At 47.8% G+C, this 17,412-nt stretch overlaps 1 protein-coding gene across 1 annotated transcript in view; it reads right to left on the reverse strand.

The window, feature by feature from the left end:
- LOC137504662 (adhesion G-protein coupled receptor F3-like) overlaps positions 1-17,412 on the reverse strand; it is a 130,332-nt gene that overhangs the window by 48,849 nt on the left and 64,071 nt on the right. Inside the window, exons 8-9 of the mRNA XM_068233247.1 lie at positions 9,507-9,637; positions 7,283-7,510 (exon numbers count right to left, since the gene is read on the reverse strand). Coding sequence (XP_068089348.1) covers positions 7,283-7,510; positions 9,507-9,637 — 359 coding nt within the window. The remainder of the gene's footprint in view (positions 1-7,282; positions 7,511-9,506; positions 9,638-17,412) is intronic.

Genomic DNA, 17,412 nt, shown 5'->3' on the forward strand with positions numbered 1-17,412 from the left:
CTGCGTGTTTGGTCCAATCGCCGCCGCCCACCGCTATACAGGCCCCCCCCCCCCCGCATACCCCTTGCGCAGCCTGGCCAATCGCCGCCAGGCGGCGCTATGGGGTGGATCGGGATTCCCTGTGATGTCACGATGTCCATGACGTCGATGACGTCACTCCGTTCGTCGCCATGGCGACGGGGGAAGCCCTGAAGGAAATCCCGTTCAGAACGGGATTTCCTTATGGGCAAGCGGCGCCGGTGGCGATCGGGCATAACGAAGGGACGCCGCAGGGAGGGGGGAAGCATGTAGCTAGCGCTAGGCTAGCTACATGGTAAAAAAAAAATAATAAAAAGGTGGAAAAAACCCTCCCGCGGCCGCGCAGCCGCGGAAATCATACCGCCAGGGAGGTTAAAGTGGGTGTAAAGCCAACAAAAAAAAAAGTTAGATACTGAACTATGGACAGGGAAGCCTCTGGATCCTATAGATCAGGGGTCAGGAACCTTTTTGGCTGAGAGCGCCATGAACGTCACATATTTTAACCTCTTGACGACCAGCTAACGCCGATTGGCGTAAACTGGTTGTCTGCGGGTTTCCATGCGGCCGTTCCATGTCAGTTCACGGAGGGTGTCTCCGTGAACTGCCTGCGAGCCTCCGATCGCGGCTCGCAGGTGAAATGTACACACGCGGGAAAGAAATCGCCGGTGTTTACACTGTACGGCGCTGCAGCAGCGCCGTAAAGGAGATCGGCGATCCCCGGCCTCTGATAGGCCGGGGATCGCCGCCGTCGGATAGGCTGAAGCCTATCAGAGGCGGTACAGGACGTATCGCTGTCCTGTACCGCCCACAGAACCAGGGAGAGGGAGGGAAGGAGAGGGAGAGGGGAATAGCGCTGCGGAGGGGTCCTTTGAGGAGCCCCCCCGCAAGGCACAGCAGAGCGGCGGCGATCAGACCCCCCCAGCAGGACATCCCCCTAGTGGGGAAAAAAGGGGGGAAGTCTGATCGCCCTGCCTGCAATACGATCTGTGCTAGGGGCTGAAGAGCCCACCCAGCACAGATCAATGGGAAATCACTTGGTCGGCAAGTAGTTAAAATGTAATGCTGTGAGAGCCATACAATAGGTTTCTAACTGGCATGCGCAGCAGAGGGCTCACGTCCCCTGTACACATGCTAAATTCTTGGATGAGAAGGTCTCCACACGGCTGCCTCTGCTGAGTTCTATCATAGGTACGAGGCTTTCTTTGAGTCACCTTCATGGGGCAGATGCAGGTGATGCATGCATTGCCCGTCAGCTGTTCCCATGGATGGCTTTGGCACTTGCTATTACTTAGCACATGCAGAAGGGAGGCATCCGACCCATGGGGGCACATCTGAGGAAAGCAGCAGCCACCCTCAGGTTTTTGTTTTCTTTTCACTGCCATGTAACCACTAATGTTGGGCGAACACCTGGATGTTCGGGTTCGGGCCGAACAGGCCGAACATGGGCCAGATGTTCGGCATGTTCGGCCCGAACGCCGAACTCAATGGAAGTCAATGGGACCCCCGAACATACCCTGGGGCCCTATGGGGTCGCAGGCATAAGGGGGGAGCATGCCCCGATCGCGGGGGGGGGGGGTCGGAAATTCCCCCCACCCCCTCCGCTAGCGCTCCCCCCTCTGCCCGCTTCCCCATAAAAAAAGTTTAAGGCAAGTTAAATAGTACTTGGTGGCTGGCCTGGCACTGGCAGTGGAGTGAGGAGGAGGAGGAGTCCGAGTAGCAGAGTGACGCGTTGAGGCCGGGCAGCGGGCGCTTCAGCGGTAGTACCCTTGTGGTACTTCCGACCCTTTCTCTGACCTCACGTCCTCTGCATACGAGGGTACGCGTCACGCGCGTACCAGGGGCGCCTCTAGCCACTGGCATTCCAGGCAACTGCCTGAAGCGCCCCCACAATGCACAGGGTGCGCTCTGTGTCATTAAAATTACCCGCTACATGGCCCCTTTAAAGCTGCGGGCAAGTTATCTCTCTGCCGCCACTGTGCTAGGAAGTGAGCAGGGGAGGGGGTGTGCCATTCAACAGAAGGAGGAGAGCCAATGTGGGAAGCATGTTTAGCTAAAGGAGCCCCGCCCCCCTCGCAGCGTGACTCCAGCGTGACGAAGGAGGGAAGAGACTGTCACTGCTGAATCCCCTACCATAGGCTTCCCCGGTCATGCTGCGACTCACATTGAGGGAAGGGGAGGAGATAAGTTCCAGGACTTTCGGTTGTATGCAGGTGAAACCCCGGCCGCGGGAAGCTCCGCCCCCACCGAATTGAAGCTCCGCCCCCACCGAATTGAAGCTCCGCCCCCACCCGACCATGGCCGTGACAGGAATTCTAGTTGTGGCTGTAATGAATGAAAGACTGGGACTCTGCGAGCAGGTAAGATGGTGCCTCCACTCCATCAGCAGGACCATGACTTCTCACCACCAGAACCACCCCAGGCCAGCATCACCCAGTGACCTCTCCTGACCCCCCCCCCCCCCCCACGTGACTTCTTCTGAGCCCCAACAGCACCCAGTGACCTCTCCTGACTCCTGCCCTGCCCTCCCAGCAGCACCCAATGATGACCTCTCCTGATCCCCCCAGCAGCACCCAGTGACCTCTCCTGATCACCCCTTCCCCAGTAGCACCCATTAACATCATCTGACCCCCTCAGCAGCACTCAGTGACCTCTCCTGACCCCCAGTCTACACCCAGTGTCCTCTCCTGACCCCCAGCAGTACCCAGCTACCTCTCCTGACCCCAACCCCAGCAGCACCCAGTGTTCTCTTCCCAATCACCACCAGCACCCTGTGACCTCTCCTGATCACCCCTCCCCTTCCCCAGTAGCACCCAGTAACCTTATCTGACCCCCTCAGCAGCATTCAGTGACCCCCAGCAGCACTCAGTGACCTCTCCTGACCCCCAGAAGCACCCAGTTACCTCTCCTGACCCCAACCTCAGCTGCACCCAGTGTTCTCTTCCCAACCACCAGCAGTGACCTCTCCTGATCACCCTCCCCTTCCCCAGTAGCACCCAGTAACCTCATCTGACCCCCTCAGCAGCATTCAGTGACCCCCAGCAGCACTCAATGACCTCTCCTGACCCCCAATCAACACCCAGTGTCCTCTCCTGACCTCCAGCAGCACCCAGTTACCTCTCCTGACCCCAACCCCAGCAGCACCCAGTGACCTCTCCTGATCACCCTCCCCTTCCCCAGTAGCACCCAGTAACCTCATCTGACCCCCTCAGCAGCATTTAGTGACCCCCAGCAGCACTCAGTGACCTCTCCTGACCCCCCAATCAACTCCCAGTGTCCTCTCCTGACCCCCAGCAGCACCCAGTTACCTCTCCTGACCCCAACCCCAGCAGCACCCAGTGTTCTCTTCCCAACCACCACCAGCACCCAGTGACCTCTCTTGAGCCCCCCAGCAGCACCCAATGATCTTTCCTGCCCATTCTCCCCCAAACAGCACCCAGTGACCTCTCCGCAATGTCTTACCATATTATTATTATGTATTTATATAGCACTGAAATCTTCTGCAGCATTTGATCTATGGGGGACATATCTGCATTTGATCTGTGAGGGACGTGTTATGTGCTGATGGTGTAATGGTTAAGGGCTCTGCCTCTGACACAGGAGACCAGGGTTCGAATCTCGGCTCTGCCTGTTCAGTAAGCCAGCACTAATTCAGTAGGAGACCTTTGGCAAGTCTCCCTTACACTGCTACTGCCAATAGAGCGCGCCCTAGTGGCTGCTGCTCTGCTCTGGCGCTTTGAGTCCGCAAGGAGAAAAGCGCAATATAAATGTTATTTGTCTTGTCTTGTCTTGTCATTTGATCTATGGGGGACATATTTGTATTTGATCTGTGGGGGACGAGTTATGTGCATTTGATCTATGGGAATCATATCTGGAATTGGTCTGTGGGGGACGTGTTATGTGCATTTCGATCTATGGGGGACATATCTGGATTTGGTCTGTGGGGGATGTGTTATGTGCATTTGATCTATGGGGGACATATCTGTATTTGATCTGTGGGGGACGAGTTATGTGCATTTGATCTATGGGAATCATATCTGGATTTGGTCTGTGCGTGACGTGTTATGTGCATTTCGATCTATGGGGGACATATCTGGATTTGGTCTGTGGGGGATGTGTTATGTGCATTTGATCTATGGGGGACATATCTGGATTTGGTCTGTGGGGGATGTGTTATGTGCATTTGATCTATGGGGGGCATATCTGCATTTGATCTATGGGGGACGACGTGTTATGTGCATTTGATCTGTGGGGGACGTGTTATCTGCATTTGATTTGTAGATACCTGACATTGTTATTTGTGCTATTATATATCTGAACGTGTTCTGAAGTGGCCATGCTATCTGCTGATTTTATCTTAGGGAACGGTGGCAGCATGAATCATATGGCACACGCTTTATATCAAAAAGGATGCATTATAGTTGGTAATATATAATAAACATAATTGCCACAAACTTTCTCGCCTGGAGTGACAAAATGGCCAGGGGCGCCCCTGCGCGTACCCTCGTATGCGTCATCACGTAGAGGACGTGAGGTCAGAGAAAGGGCGGAAGTACCACAAGGGTACTACCGCTGAACCGCCCGCTGCCCGGCCTCAACGCGTCACTCTGCTACTCGGACTCCTCCTCCTCCTCCTCACTCCACTGCCAGTGCCAGGCCAGCCACCAAGTACTATTTAACTTGCCTTAAACTTTTTTTATGGGGAAGCGGGCAGAGGGGGGAGCGCTAGCGGAGGGGGTGGGGGGAATTTCCGACCCCCCCCCCGCGATCGGGGCATGCTCCCCCCTTATGCCTGCGGCCCCATAGGGGGACCGTATTGCGGCATGTTCGGGCGAACAGGGCCCTGTTCGGCCGAACAGGGGCCCTGTTCGGCGGCCATTCAGTAGTTCGGGGCGAACCCGAACTTAAAAGGCCGAACACCATCAGGTGTTCGGCCGAACTCGAACATCACCCGAACAGGGTGATGTTCTGCAGAACCCGAACAGTGGCGAACACTGTTCGCCCAACACTAGTAACCACATCACAACACATCAAACACGGACGGTTATAAATGCTGCCTTCAGCTACATTAAACTGTAGTCAGAAGATGCTAGTTAGTCAGGAGATTTGAGGCTGGACTGCGCGGCAAATGCAAAGTTCAGCTGTCCCTGTGAAAGAGGCCTTATGGAGATTTGTCCTAATTTGCCGGTGTTGTGTCTGATTACGCTGCCTGTGGCTTTGCGCTGCCCCACATGAGCAGTAGGAGACTGTGCGGTCACTTTTCTTATTTCAGAATGCTGCTGATGGGAACATAATAAATATCTCTGCTTCCACACAGCCTACACTCCTCAAATTTACAGGGTAGGGAGGGGATCCCCAGAACCACCTCTATACCAAATTGCAGCCCCCGAGCCCCACTGGTTCCCGAGATAGGTTTCTCTAATCCATCTCCTAAACCAGCGGGGCTAGGGGGCTGCAATTTGGCATAGAGGTAGTTCGGGATATCCTCTCCCTTTCCTAAAAATTTGAGGAGTGTAGGATGTGCAGAAGCGGAGATATTTATTATGTTACCATCAGCAGCATAATTAACTTCACACTGCGCATGTGTGCTACTCAGTGTGGAAGGGAGCTTCCGGGCAGCGCGATCAGACATTACACCGGTTCAGTGCTAAGTGTTATCAGAGAAGGAACTTTTTTCCAACAGGCACAAACAATGAAGAAGGACTTCCCACTTGAAGGGTGAAGAAGACATCTGTCAGGATTTATTGCTGTCCCTCAATTCCTGACCTGGGTACATACATAGTCCAGGGTGTCATCAGAGCGTCGTCATGAGAACAGGAAGTGAGGGGTAATCTGAGACAGAGACTGAATGACAAAGGTTACACTTCTCACCAGTCTAACAGACACTTTAAAGACAACTGTAATGTTGAGGATAATACATGTTACTGTCACAGAAATCATGGAGATACCTTGTCACTGTCATCAGGGGCTATAATTAAAGACATATCGTCTGAAACATGTTAACCATTTTATCTGCCATATCGTTGCCCAAATAAAACTTTGAGCATTAGTACCTTCCATAAGCGTGCAGATTCCACTTCAACCTGTGTCCTGCTGTCCTGTCCTGTCTCCAGCACCTTTGGATGGGGTGGGAGAGTGTAGCAGATTTCTTTTTGCCTTGTCACCAGGGGCATGAGAACCACTTAGAGGGCCTCCACACAACAAAACAGTCATGGGGCCTCTTGGGTTTCAAACACTTCCCCACCATACGCACCCCCCCCCCGCCCATGCACACACTCGATACGCATGCTGAGTAGAACAGAGAACATCACAGTTGTACACTCTGCCCTGCCCTTCGTTGACTTCTGATCAAGTGACTGGCATTAGTCATGTGATCAGGAGCTGGCAAATGCAGCTCTGATGCATGGAGGAGACCTGCAGTGCTGGAGCAGGTACATATTACTCCATTCCCTGCATGCGTGTGGGGAGAGGGAGGAGGAGGAAGGCCCCACAGCCCCCAGGCCCTCCTCAGGTTGCAAGGGTCATTGTTGCATCCCTGAATGTTATGGATATTATGGATATCTTGTGCAGGGCAGTTTCTAGGCTAAATTGCACCCAGGGCGAGGGTGTAAAAATTGCGCCCCCTTCCCCCCACCCCCGTGGACTCGGGAACCCTTACTCTTTAGAAACAGAAACACAGCCACAGGTCACAAGTAGATCTGCCTACTTTCTAGTGACCAGCCGCTCATCCAGGAGGAAGCAGGAAAACACCCAGGCGAGGAGAGCCCAGAAAGCCGACTCCTCCATGGGTGCCGCGCACTCACAGCCTGCAGTACTGCTACAGGACATCAGGTGTCATCACGGGTGGTGACATGATGATGACTTGAAGTCTGACGCAGGCAGCCTAGGAGGAGTCAAGGAAGGTGATCGCGCTGGTGATCTTCTTTCTTCTTCCATTTGGCTGCACCGCGCGTGACCAGCTCCCTAGCGGTAATGTCCTTCTGCCTGCCTTCATCTACTTGCTGGTCTGCGCCCAGTGCGGTCGCCCTGCCCGCACTGCCCAAGAAACGGCCCTGATCTTGTGTCACCAGTGGTCAGTGTGGGTCTGCCTTCATTGTGCAGAGTATAAGAAGAGCTTGGTCTATATCACAGCACCTTGCAAGTGATGAAGGAAAATATGGTGTCTTGGGCCGCATGGTCTACTCTGCCATACTGGGAAACTATTTCCCGTTTGAAATAGCTTAAACTTTAGAACTGGATGGAGAACATTGAAACAAAGGTTACTGACCTTCCCACAACTGATCAGCCTGGACAATTGTGAGGACAGAGACAGTTTGGCCAGGCAGTTGCTGATTTGACACATTCACATTTGTCCCTGCACTAAACACCATGTTCGTCACATTATTGGTGGTGAGGGTCCAATTCACGTTGCTCATGGTATCATTTATCTGGCAGGTTAGCTGGATGGGGTCCAAGAATTTCACCTCTAACTGGGAAGGCTGAATAGATGCCACGCCTAGAAATCAAAGCAAAGACAAAAGTTAAAGAAAGAAATGATGCCACCTGCTTCCTAGTCTGCTCTCAGAGGACACAAGTCAATGTAAGACGTGAGCTGGTGGCCGAACGTTACATCAGAGCTTCTGCCAAGTGTACTCCACCTAAATAAAGACACTAAACATGCACCATCACTAAAGCTGGCCACCATGATTTTTCAAGCCCAGGCCCAGGAATCCTTGGGCCTGCTTAAAAAGCAGACAAATAGCACTGAAAGTATCATAGGAGTGAACACCCTTTCTTTTTCCATAACTATAAGCTGAATCCTGACGAACAGTGACCATTACATTACTTCATTTTATGCATTATTGGGCATTGCAGGGACCCAGTTTCCTCCTGAAATGCATTTCCTCGCTCTTTCTCTCTGCTTCTCTTCATGGGTGAGTGCACGGTGTAGGCTACCACTCGTCCTTTCCGCAGCAACTTCGGGGAAGGTGTGGTCATGCAGTTAAAGCGGATCCGGGATGAAAAACTAACTATAACAAAAACTTGTCTATATATATTATCTAAAGTTTAGATAGTTTACACAGCAAATCTAGCTGCAAACAGTTTTAATAGAAAATGATTATTTCTTCCTGTGATACAATGACAGCAGCCATGTTGTTTGTAAACATTACACAGAGGCAGGCTTATCTGCATCTTGAGCGCTCAGTCTGTGAAAAAAACCTAATACCCCCTCCTCCTCCCTCCTCCCCTCTGCCTCTGAAATCAATGGCTAGTAACACCGCCTCCTCCTCCTGCCCAGACTGAGCTCCCATGAGCCCTTGCTACTCGAGTCAAAGGACAAAGAATTGCCGGCACTCCGGGATCCATAGCCGTACCACTGGGAGTGAGGATTGACAGATTTTCAAACGCCACCTTGACAATATTACAGATACTGCGTGCTCATGATAAATGTGCGAAATTATACATAAAGGATCAGCATCAGAAAGAAAAAGACTGTTGAATCAGGCACTGCAGTTGATTCTGTTTTAATGGTGTTTTTAATGTGGATAAGATCACCATTTGTATAAAAGATTGTTGCATTCAAAGAGGTAGGTACAAAAAGTCATCATGTGCAAACATCTTGTGCATTCAAACAATTGCATGAGGAGGATGTCCTACCATATCAGAGGGTGGCGGTGGTGGGTGCAGGGCAAAAACGGTAGCCTAACAGCCATTTCGCATGGCGGTGCTTCTTCCGAGGCTGATCCACAGAATGCATGCAATTGCAATTGTTTTAATGCACAAGATGTTTGCACATGATGACTTTTTGTACCTACCTCTTTGAATGCAACAATCTTTTATACAAATGATGATCTTATCCACATTGAAAACAACATTAAAAAATAATCAACTACAGTACCTGATTCAACAGTCTTTTTCTTTCTGATGCTGAGCCCTTGCTACTGCCAAGGCTCTCTGAAAACCTGTGGGCGTGGTTTATTTAGTTTATAGGGAATTAGAGTATTAAAACAAAAACAAAAAAGTATTTGGCTTGAAGAATGCCCCATAAACAATAGGAATGGAACACAATTATGCAATGAGTAAAAGTTCACCTCGGATCCACTTTAAGGTTAGGCGTGAGTTAGGAATAGTTAAGGTTAAGCGTAGGCTTAGGTTTAGCTATAGTAAAATATTGGTATATAATACTGGTATTTTAACTATAGTTTTTACACTTTAATAGTAAAATATCTGTACATTTACCGATATTCTACTATCAGGATTACTGGGTGCCCAATTTCTGTATGCCCTTTTTTGATGTACGCCTTCGGAATTATTTATTTCTGCAAATGTGTGCTACATAAATTGTTTAGGTGGTGGCAAGACGATGTGTATTCAACCTTGGAAACGTTCCATACATTCATAAATATACTGTACATCAATCCTTATGGACTGTGCCTTCTACACACCAGACTTCAGAAGCCATATTTCTTACTTGAAAGGTTTCTTGAAGCAGTGTTCCTAGTAGTGATTACCTGTGGTGAATATCTGTGAGGAGATGACACTAGGGAGCGTTGCGGAGACCAAAGCGTTGGTGGAGGAAAGTTGTGCGGCAGACACTGTACCGGATACCGCCATAGTATAACTGGCTACCACACTCCCTGGACTGAATGAAAGAGCACATGTCAAAATATCTGAGGGTTTTATGCAAAGTAATGTCTAGTTGCCATTTCTTTAAAACTATTACACCACCTGATAGAGTAACTAACTGCTGCAGAACCATGGATGTAAAGCAGATTCAAAGAGCCATCATCAAGTTTTAACCAAATAATGCTGTTTTGGTTTTCCTTGGTACCTCCCTGTCAATGGCATACTATCTTTGCCTTCATCGAACTTTATCGCTCATCTTTGCACATTAAGTTCATCTATTGTCAGTACACATATCTGGGCCAGTAGCAGCAGTGCTTTTCTTTTTGGTCAAGAATACGATGACTGGTTAGTTTCTGCTACAAATATACGGTTCTGAAATTCCTAGAAATACATTAGTTATGTCTAGGGGCATAACTAGAGGGGAACAGCTCCTGCGATTGTGGGATGGCCCAGAGCTGTGGGGGCCCCCAGAACTAAATTCCTTAAAGCTTGAGACGTTTGAAGTCCACTTTTGAGATGAGATATCTGCCAGCTGTGGGAATGCCGTATTGCTGTGTGCAACTATAAGCTAAACTGCTGGTGCTGAACAGAAGGGGCTTGATTCACTAAGACAAATAACACGCCTTATCAAAGTTAACATGCCTTATTAGAGTAGCATAGCAAACTTATGCCTGCTCAATGGCAATGACGAGAGCTCCACTCGCCCTGCCCTGAGCCCCTGTGGGTTCGTAGTGCTCACTATGCTACTCTGATAAGACGTGTTAACTTTGATAAGGTGTGCTAACTTTGATAAGGCATGCTATTTGTCTTAGTAAATCAAACCCATGATGTGTTGTTGCCCATAGCAACCAACAACAGGTGTTTTTGTAGATACACTTTTTATTGGTGTGAAGATCATGATGGCCACACTTGTTTTATGCCCCAAGGCCATGAAGGTCACGGAGGTGAGGTAAGGGGAGGAGTGTGAACATTGGTGGGGGGGGGGGGCATAAATTGTAGTTATGCCACTGGCTATGTCAGTCATGTGGTAGAGTTACTCTATTTCATGGTGTAGCATCATCATATTTGGGTTCATAGTCTTTTTGTGGGGGGGAAGAATAGTAAATGGGCATTAGGTTTCACACAACCCTCCCAAGCATGCACATGTATACAGGCAAGGAACAGAAGCAGGTCTGCGCAATCCACAAAGTTCAGTAGCTTCTTATTGAGGACTAATACAAATTTCATGGTTGCTGTAAACAATGAGCCATTATAAGAACAAAAAGGTGTTCTTGAAAGAGTTTCACCCCCTACCTGGTCTGTGTCTGCACAATCCTTTAAAGCGGAATGAAACCCAGCATTTCTTCTTTGCTCTAAAACATTATTTACAGCATATTACTGTATAAACTACCACCATTTTGTTTTACTAGAACAGCATTCAAATGGTTAAACACAGGACTTAAAAGTTCCCTGCCAGGAAAGCTGGACGCATCCCAACTGGAGATAATGTTATCTTGTGTTTAATTGTATCAAGTGATGAATGTAAACAAAGTGCTAGCTGCGCGTACAGCATTTTAAATGGAGCAAATCGCCCCACCAGGGGCTGAGATATCTTCCTGCGTGGCATAGCCCAAGCTCAGCTCGGGCTTACCGCCAGGAAAGTTAAGATGTCGCTCTATGTAGATAGGAAAAGGGGTAGCACCCCTCCACCGAGGGTGGAATCAAGATTCCAGCAAAGCTTGGTGTACAGAGGCGCCAGAGTAGAATAAAAACGTTTAAAAACCGTCTAAAAGATGGGGATGTTCAGGTGGACTTACCTCCCTCAAAAATATAAAACTTAATTGAGTCACAATAGATCAATACAATTTTTTTTATTTAACTTCACTTAGTGCAACGCGAAACGCAGGTGTGGTCCCGCTTCATCAGGCAAACAGGAGTATAACTCAATGGGTCTAAATGCAGAAGTGAGCGCCTCTGTGGAGACTCAATTAAGTTTTATATTTTTGAGGGAGGTCAACCTGAACATCCCCCTCTTTTAGACGGTTTTTAAACGTTTTTATTCTACTCTGGCGCCTCTGTACATCAAGCCTTGCTGAAATTAGAAATAAAAGCCTCATTAGGTATGCACAGGGCAGCTCATCTCACAATAACATATTATCAATCATTAAGGCGTAATACTCTGCACATGTCACGTCTATTATTCTTTCCCAAGGGCTTAAGCCCTAGGTTGGAGTAAGAAGCAAAACGGAAAGAAGAAAAGAGAAAAGGTATAGATCTAGGAGGAGAATTGAAGAGAGAAAAAGGAGAAAGTAAAGAAAAAGGAAGAAAAAGAAGAAGGGAGAAGAGGTGCTGGAGAGTTAGGGATTATATCCTGTTGTTCAATTGCCGCCAGGGACGGATCGGGGGGGGGGGGGGGGGGGGGGGGGGGGAGGCAAGCGGGTCTCTTGCTCCAGGCGCAGTTTGTTGAATTCTTAAAAAGGCAGCAAAATTTGGATTGGGAATGGCAGTTTAGGCGCCTAAACCTGACCTTGCCCCAGGCGCAACTTGGTCTAGATCCGTCCCTGATTGCCGCAAGACATTAAAGAGATGTAATAAAAGTATGCCAGGGATCCCATATTATATTGAATTTGTCAACTCTGTTGTAAGGCTTGGTGGTGTATTCTCCACAGTCAGCATGCAACACATAAGCTGACGTGGAGGAGGTACACACACTAGCACCAGGAAACAGGCTATCCCTAGTATAGTGGAGGGGAGGACTGACTCCAATAGGAGATTGTGGCGCACAGAGCCGGTGCAGATCTGACAGCCACAAACAATGCTTTCGTATAACGTCTCAGCGCAAAGTAGCGCTGAGCGCATAAACCGGAACTGAGGAGATCAGGACAGGTAGACAGAATGAACGCTTGCTAGCTAGCGGCTACTTAGCGACAGCAAGCGTCCAAAACCAGACAGACTGGAATGAGGCAGCCAATGCGATGCGGCGATGGCGTGCCTCACAAAGACAGGACAGGACAGTCAGAAAATAGCAGGATTAAGATAGATGAACGTAACACAGATAAATATACAATAAGTATGTTTTCCTAGCGTATTACAATTACAGCTATCAATGAAACTATTTGTAACGTCTGACTAACATATGTATATATCGGCAATGAACCGATATATGACATAAGCAGGAACGCTGACTAGGACTGGAGTAATACAGGGAACAGGACTCAGAAGGATTCGCTATCTCTTCGCAGAGATGAACGCAATCCACAAACGGTAACAGAACAGGATTCAGAAGGATTCGTTATCTCTTCGCAGAGATGAACGCAATCCACAAACAGGACCAGGAACAGGATAACTAGCTCAGCACGGGTGTTCACGGTACGCGCAAACTACCAAAACGTGCTGGAAAACTGACTAACTGAACACAGGATATAAACAGTTCGTGTACGTATACATCAGCGACACTGATGTATCACGTAACACAAATACAAGGAAAATAATAAACGTGCTGGTATGCATATATATTGGCAATGAACCAATATATGATGCAAAACCAGTAAAGTATCTTTAGAACAAGAAACACGATCGGGGGCTGAAGCGACAGCAAGGCAGGCTTAAGCTGAAGCTATGAAAACCCAAGGAAACCCTGCAGGAAGCAGATCTTTATACTGAGGTCATCCAATGGGAGCAGACATGCAGATTCCCACACAGGTGAATGATAATCAGTCACAAGCTGACAGCAGGGAAAGACAGACAAAGCTATGCAACTTGCATGGAAATAGATCAGAACTGCCTGAGCTGCAGCACTACTACTTCCAGTAATAGCTGCTGCAGCAGCGATCATTACATCTGTCCATCAATGTCGCCGCCATCTGTTCCTGGACCATGCATGCAGACACTCTGCTTTTACCGAGACAAATTGGGTCCTCCAAGCCCAGGCAATACTTTGCTTAGCAGCCACAAAAATAAAATTTGCCAAGACTCGCTGGAGCCTGTTTAAAGAAGTTATATCAAGATGCAACAAAGCTGCCCAATGGTCTCTGATAATTGTAATCTTAAATATTTGACAAAGCATCCTCAAACATTTTTGTCCAAAATCTTGCCAGCATGGTGCAGGACCAGAAAGTATGCAACAAATCCCCAGAAGCACCACAGCCTCGAAAGCAGAGGCCTGGGTCATTATCAGAGACATGTTTTAGCCTGGAAGGAACCCAGTACCAACGTAGAGTGACCTTATATGCTGATTCCACTATAGCCAAATTAATGGATAACTTCGGGTAAGTCACCCAGGTCTCTCTCCATTCTTCTGCTGTTCTGACTCTCCCCAGGTCTGACTCCCATCTAGACACAAACAGGTGCTTAAATGCCACTGGGGGCTCATTTAGAACATTTTAAAGAGACACTGAAGCGAAAAAAAAAATATGATATAATGAATTTGTTGTGTACTATGAATAATTACTAGAAGATTAGCAGCAAAGAAAATATTCTCATATTTTTATTTTCAGGTATATAGTGTTTTTTCTAACATTGCATCATTCTATAATATGTGCAGATTACACAACACTCAGCATTCAAAATGATTCTTTCAGAGCAGTCTGTGAAGTAATGACCTCTCCTCTAGCAGAGGAAAAGGAATTTGTTTAGTAACAGTTGAGATAATAAAAGTCAGATAACAGCCCTCTCCACGACTTTGAAAGTCGCAGAGATTAATGGCTTTTTTCCATAGAGATAACAACTGGAGTTTCTTAACTCTTCCTGTACTGGAAACAATTAGACTGATGTATCTGATCTTAATGTTTTATTTCTTAGCTGTACTACACATACAAATCATAACATCAAAAAAAAAATTTCGCTTCAGTGTCTCTTTAAAGTAATGAAATGACTCCTATCCTCCAAAATGGAACTCTGATACAAAGATGTTCAAATCTAGGAAAGACAATCGGAAAGCTCGTTTGTGGTGGAATAAGGCTTTGAAGCCAATGTTTTATTTGCATGTAGCGTAATCGTTCTGCCATGGGAATTTGGTATTCATCAGACAGCTTTTCCCAAGTGAGGATTCCAGATCCATCAGTCAGGTTCATTACACATTTTAATTTGTGATCTATCCACCATTTGAAAGTCAAAGGATTGTCCCTTCCAGGTATAAACATTGGATTGTTTATAAAAGACATCAAGGGAAGCATAGGGGACAGTAAACTTTAAGAATATCTGACACTATCCCATATCTTTAAACAGTGGTTTAGGACCTTGCTCAAAGTTAATGGACGATAGGGTTTATGTAATGATCTGCTCAGCTGCCTGTGCAGGCAGGCAGGCAGCTTTTTGACCATTGTTTAGGTTTGCATGCTGCAAGACTCTGGAAAGAAGAGCTTCTGTCAGTTTTGCAGCTTGTGCTTGCTGAGGAATTTGCATACGTTGTCATGCAAATTGCCTGGCCACATTCAATGGAGGCGTGTACTATAAGTACTATGTGTTTCCCACAATGCTTGGCTGGTCATAAGGATTCCTTCCTGTGAAACACTCCTGGAGGAGTGTCAGCCTTACTCTCTGTTTGAAGATCAGCTTAGAGTAATTTCTGAAACTGCGCTAGGCAGGTTCCCCTAGTGCAGTTAGGATTGCTTATCTGTTTTGTTTGTTCTGTTGCGATTGTCCTGTCCCAGCGGTGGTCGACAGGAAATCATTCTGATCTCTGTTCTTGGAGTATAGCTGGTGCAGCGATTGCTACCAGCTATCTCTTCTGATCTGTCTCACTTGGATCGCACTAGCATCTTGCGCTAGCGCTGTGGATCCTTCTGTTCTGTCTCCTTGGATCGCGCTAGCCACTTTCCACTAGTGCTGTGGATCCTTCTGTTCTGCCTTCCTGGATCGCACTAACATCCTGCGCTAGTGCTGTGGATCCTTCTGTTCTGCTACTCTGTCTGCCTGGATCGCACTCGCCTAGCGCTAGTGCTGTGAATCCTTCTGTTCTGCTACTCTGTACCTGGATCGCACTAGCATCCTGCGCTAGTACTGTGGATCCTTCTGTTCTGTCTTCCTGGATCATGCTAGCCACTTTCGCTAGAGCTGTGGATCCTATCTCTCGCTTGTCCCTGTTTTCGCGTGTCTGTCTTGTCTGCTACGAACGCTTGCTGGAGGCTCGGTGAGGTAACCGTTAAGCAAGCGCTCGCGTCCTCTGTTTCATGTTTGTCTGTCGATGGTTAGTTAGGCGTGCTTGTCTCTATTGTGCTTATCACCTGGAGACCGCGCATGAACCCGTGCACTGTTGCGAATGAGTGCGGTGTTCGCGTTCAGTTAGCGTTTGTTATTTTCCGTATCTCCTCATTGTATGTTTTGCTGTGCCTTTGCTACTCTCGTGCTCCGCCTTGCTGTAGCCTTGTGTCACGTCTGGCGATCGCACCTCTCGCGATGGCGTTCCTACTTCTTATCTGCTGTGGTGTGTGCACCGTCGCGGGTTGACGACTAGTTTGGTGCACACACATACAACCTGTCCCTTTGCTCGTTCTCATTTGCAATCGCTTCTCTTGCGATTGCGTTCTGCGCTTCGTACAATTACTGTCTGGCATTTGTGGAGGTATAGAGGATTGGTTCCTCTGCACTCCACAACGCCATCTGCCGACAGGAATTTCCCTCTACGGGTGCGTAGCACCTTTTGCTGGGTTCCTGCAATTATACGCTTGTGGAGGATTTCCGCCGTATCAGCGCACGCGTTGTGCGCTGATCACGGAGGAAGTTCCACAATCGTTACAGTTTAGAGGTCCAGATGGGAGTCTGAACAGACTGGGGGCAGCATATGATATATCAAAGTAGGTCGAGAATGGCATTCTGTCGTCTTTATAGAGGTCCACCAAGTGGACTAACTGGACGGCCTGATAATGAGCTAAATTGGGAACCCCCAGCCCACCCCTATCTTTTTCCATATAATGAGTAGACCTTGGGATTCTGGGGCGCGAGTTAGCCCATATAAATTTGAGTTTGTTCTGCAACATTCTGAGAAAGTGAGGGGGCATCTTGACTGGCAGGAGTATAAAATAATATAGAACCTTGGGCAATAGAGTCATCTTTATAGCATTAATTTTTCCCAACCAGGAAAGGTTATAAGAGAACCATTAGGTTAATTGCTGAGAAATAATTTTTGATAGCGGATAATAGTTTTGTGGGAACAATGCGTCATGAGAATTAGTCAAATTGATTCCCAAGTATTCTATAAAATTCGGACACCACTGGAAAGAATACTGTGCTTTCAAAAAGGACAAAGTGTCAGGAGGTAGGGTAATAGCCAAAACTTTAGACTTAGTGGAGTTGATTTTATAACCCTGAGGCTTGGGAGTATCTGGACAGTAACGACAGTAGCTCTGGGATGGAGGAGGTAGGTTCAGATAAAAATAAAAGTAAATCATTTGCAAATATGTTCGCTTTGTGTTAGACACCCGCCAGCTCCACTCCAGAGATTAACTCATTCTGCCGGATAGCAATTGCTAGGGGTTCCATTGCTAAAATGAAAAGAATGGGCAAGAGAGGGCACCCTTGTCGGGTCCCTCTATTAATATGGAATAAAATTTGATGTGTAACCGGCATAATGGACCCTGGCCGAAAGCCTGGTATATAGCGCTCTGATCCAGGTAAAAAAAAAGAATCCCCAAATCCCCAGTTTTCTAACACTCTGAATAGGTAGGTCCAGGAAACCATATCAAAGGCCTTGTACAGTGGGTTGCAAAAGTATTCGGCCCCCTTGAAGTTTTCCACATTTTGTCACATTACTGCCACAAACATGAAACAATTTTATTGAAATTCCACATGAAAGACCAACACAAAGTGGTGTAC

Source organism: Hyperolius riggenbachi, chromosome 4 (genome assembly GCF_040937935.1).
Source record: "Hyperolius riggenbachi isolate aHypRig1 chromosome 4, aHypRig1.pri, whole genome shotgun sequence".
Classification (NCBI taxonomy): Eukaryota; Metazoa; Chordata; class Amphibia; order Anura; family Hyperoliidae; genus Hyperolius; species Hyperolius riggenbachi.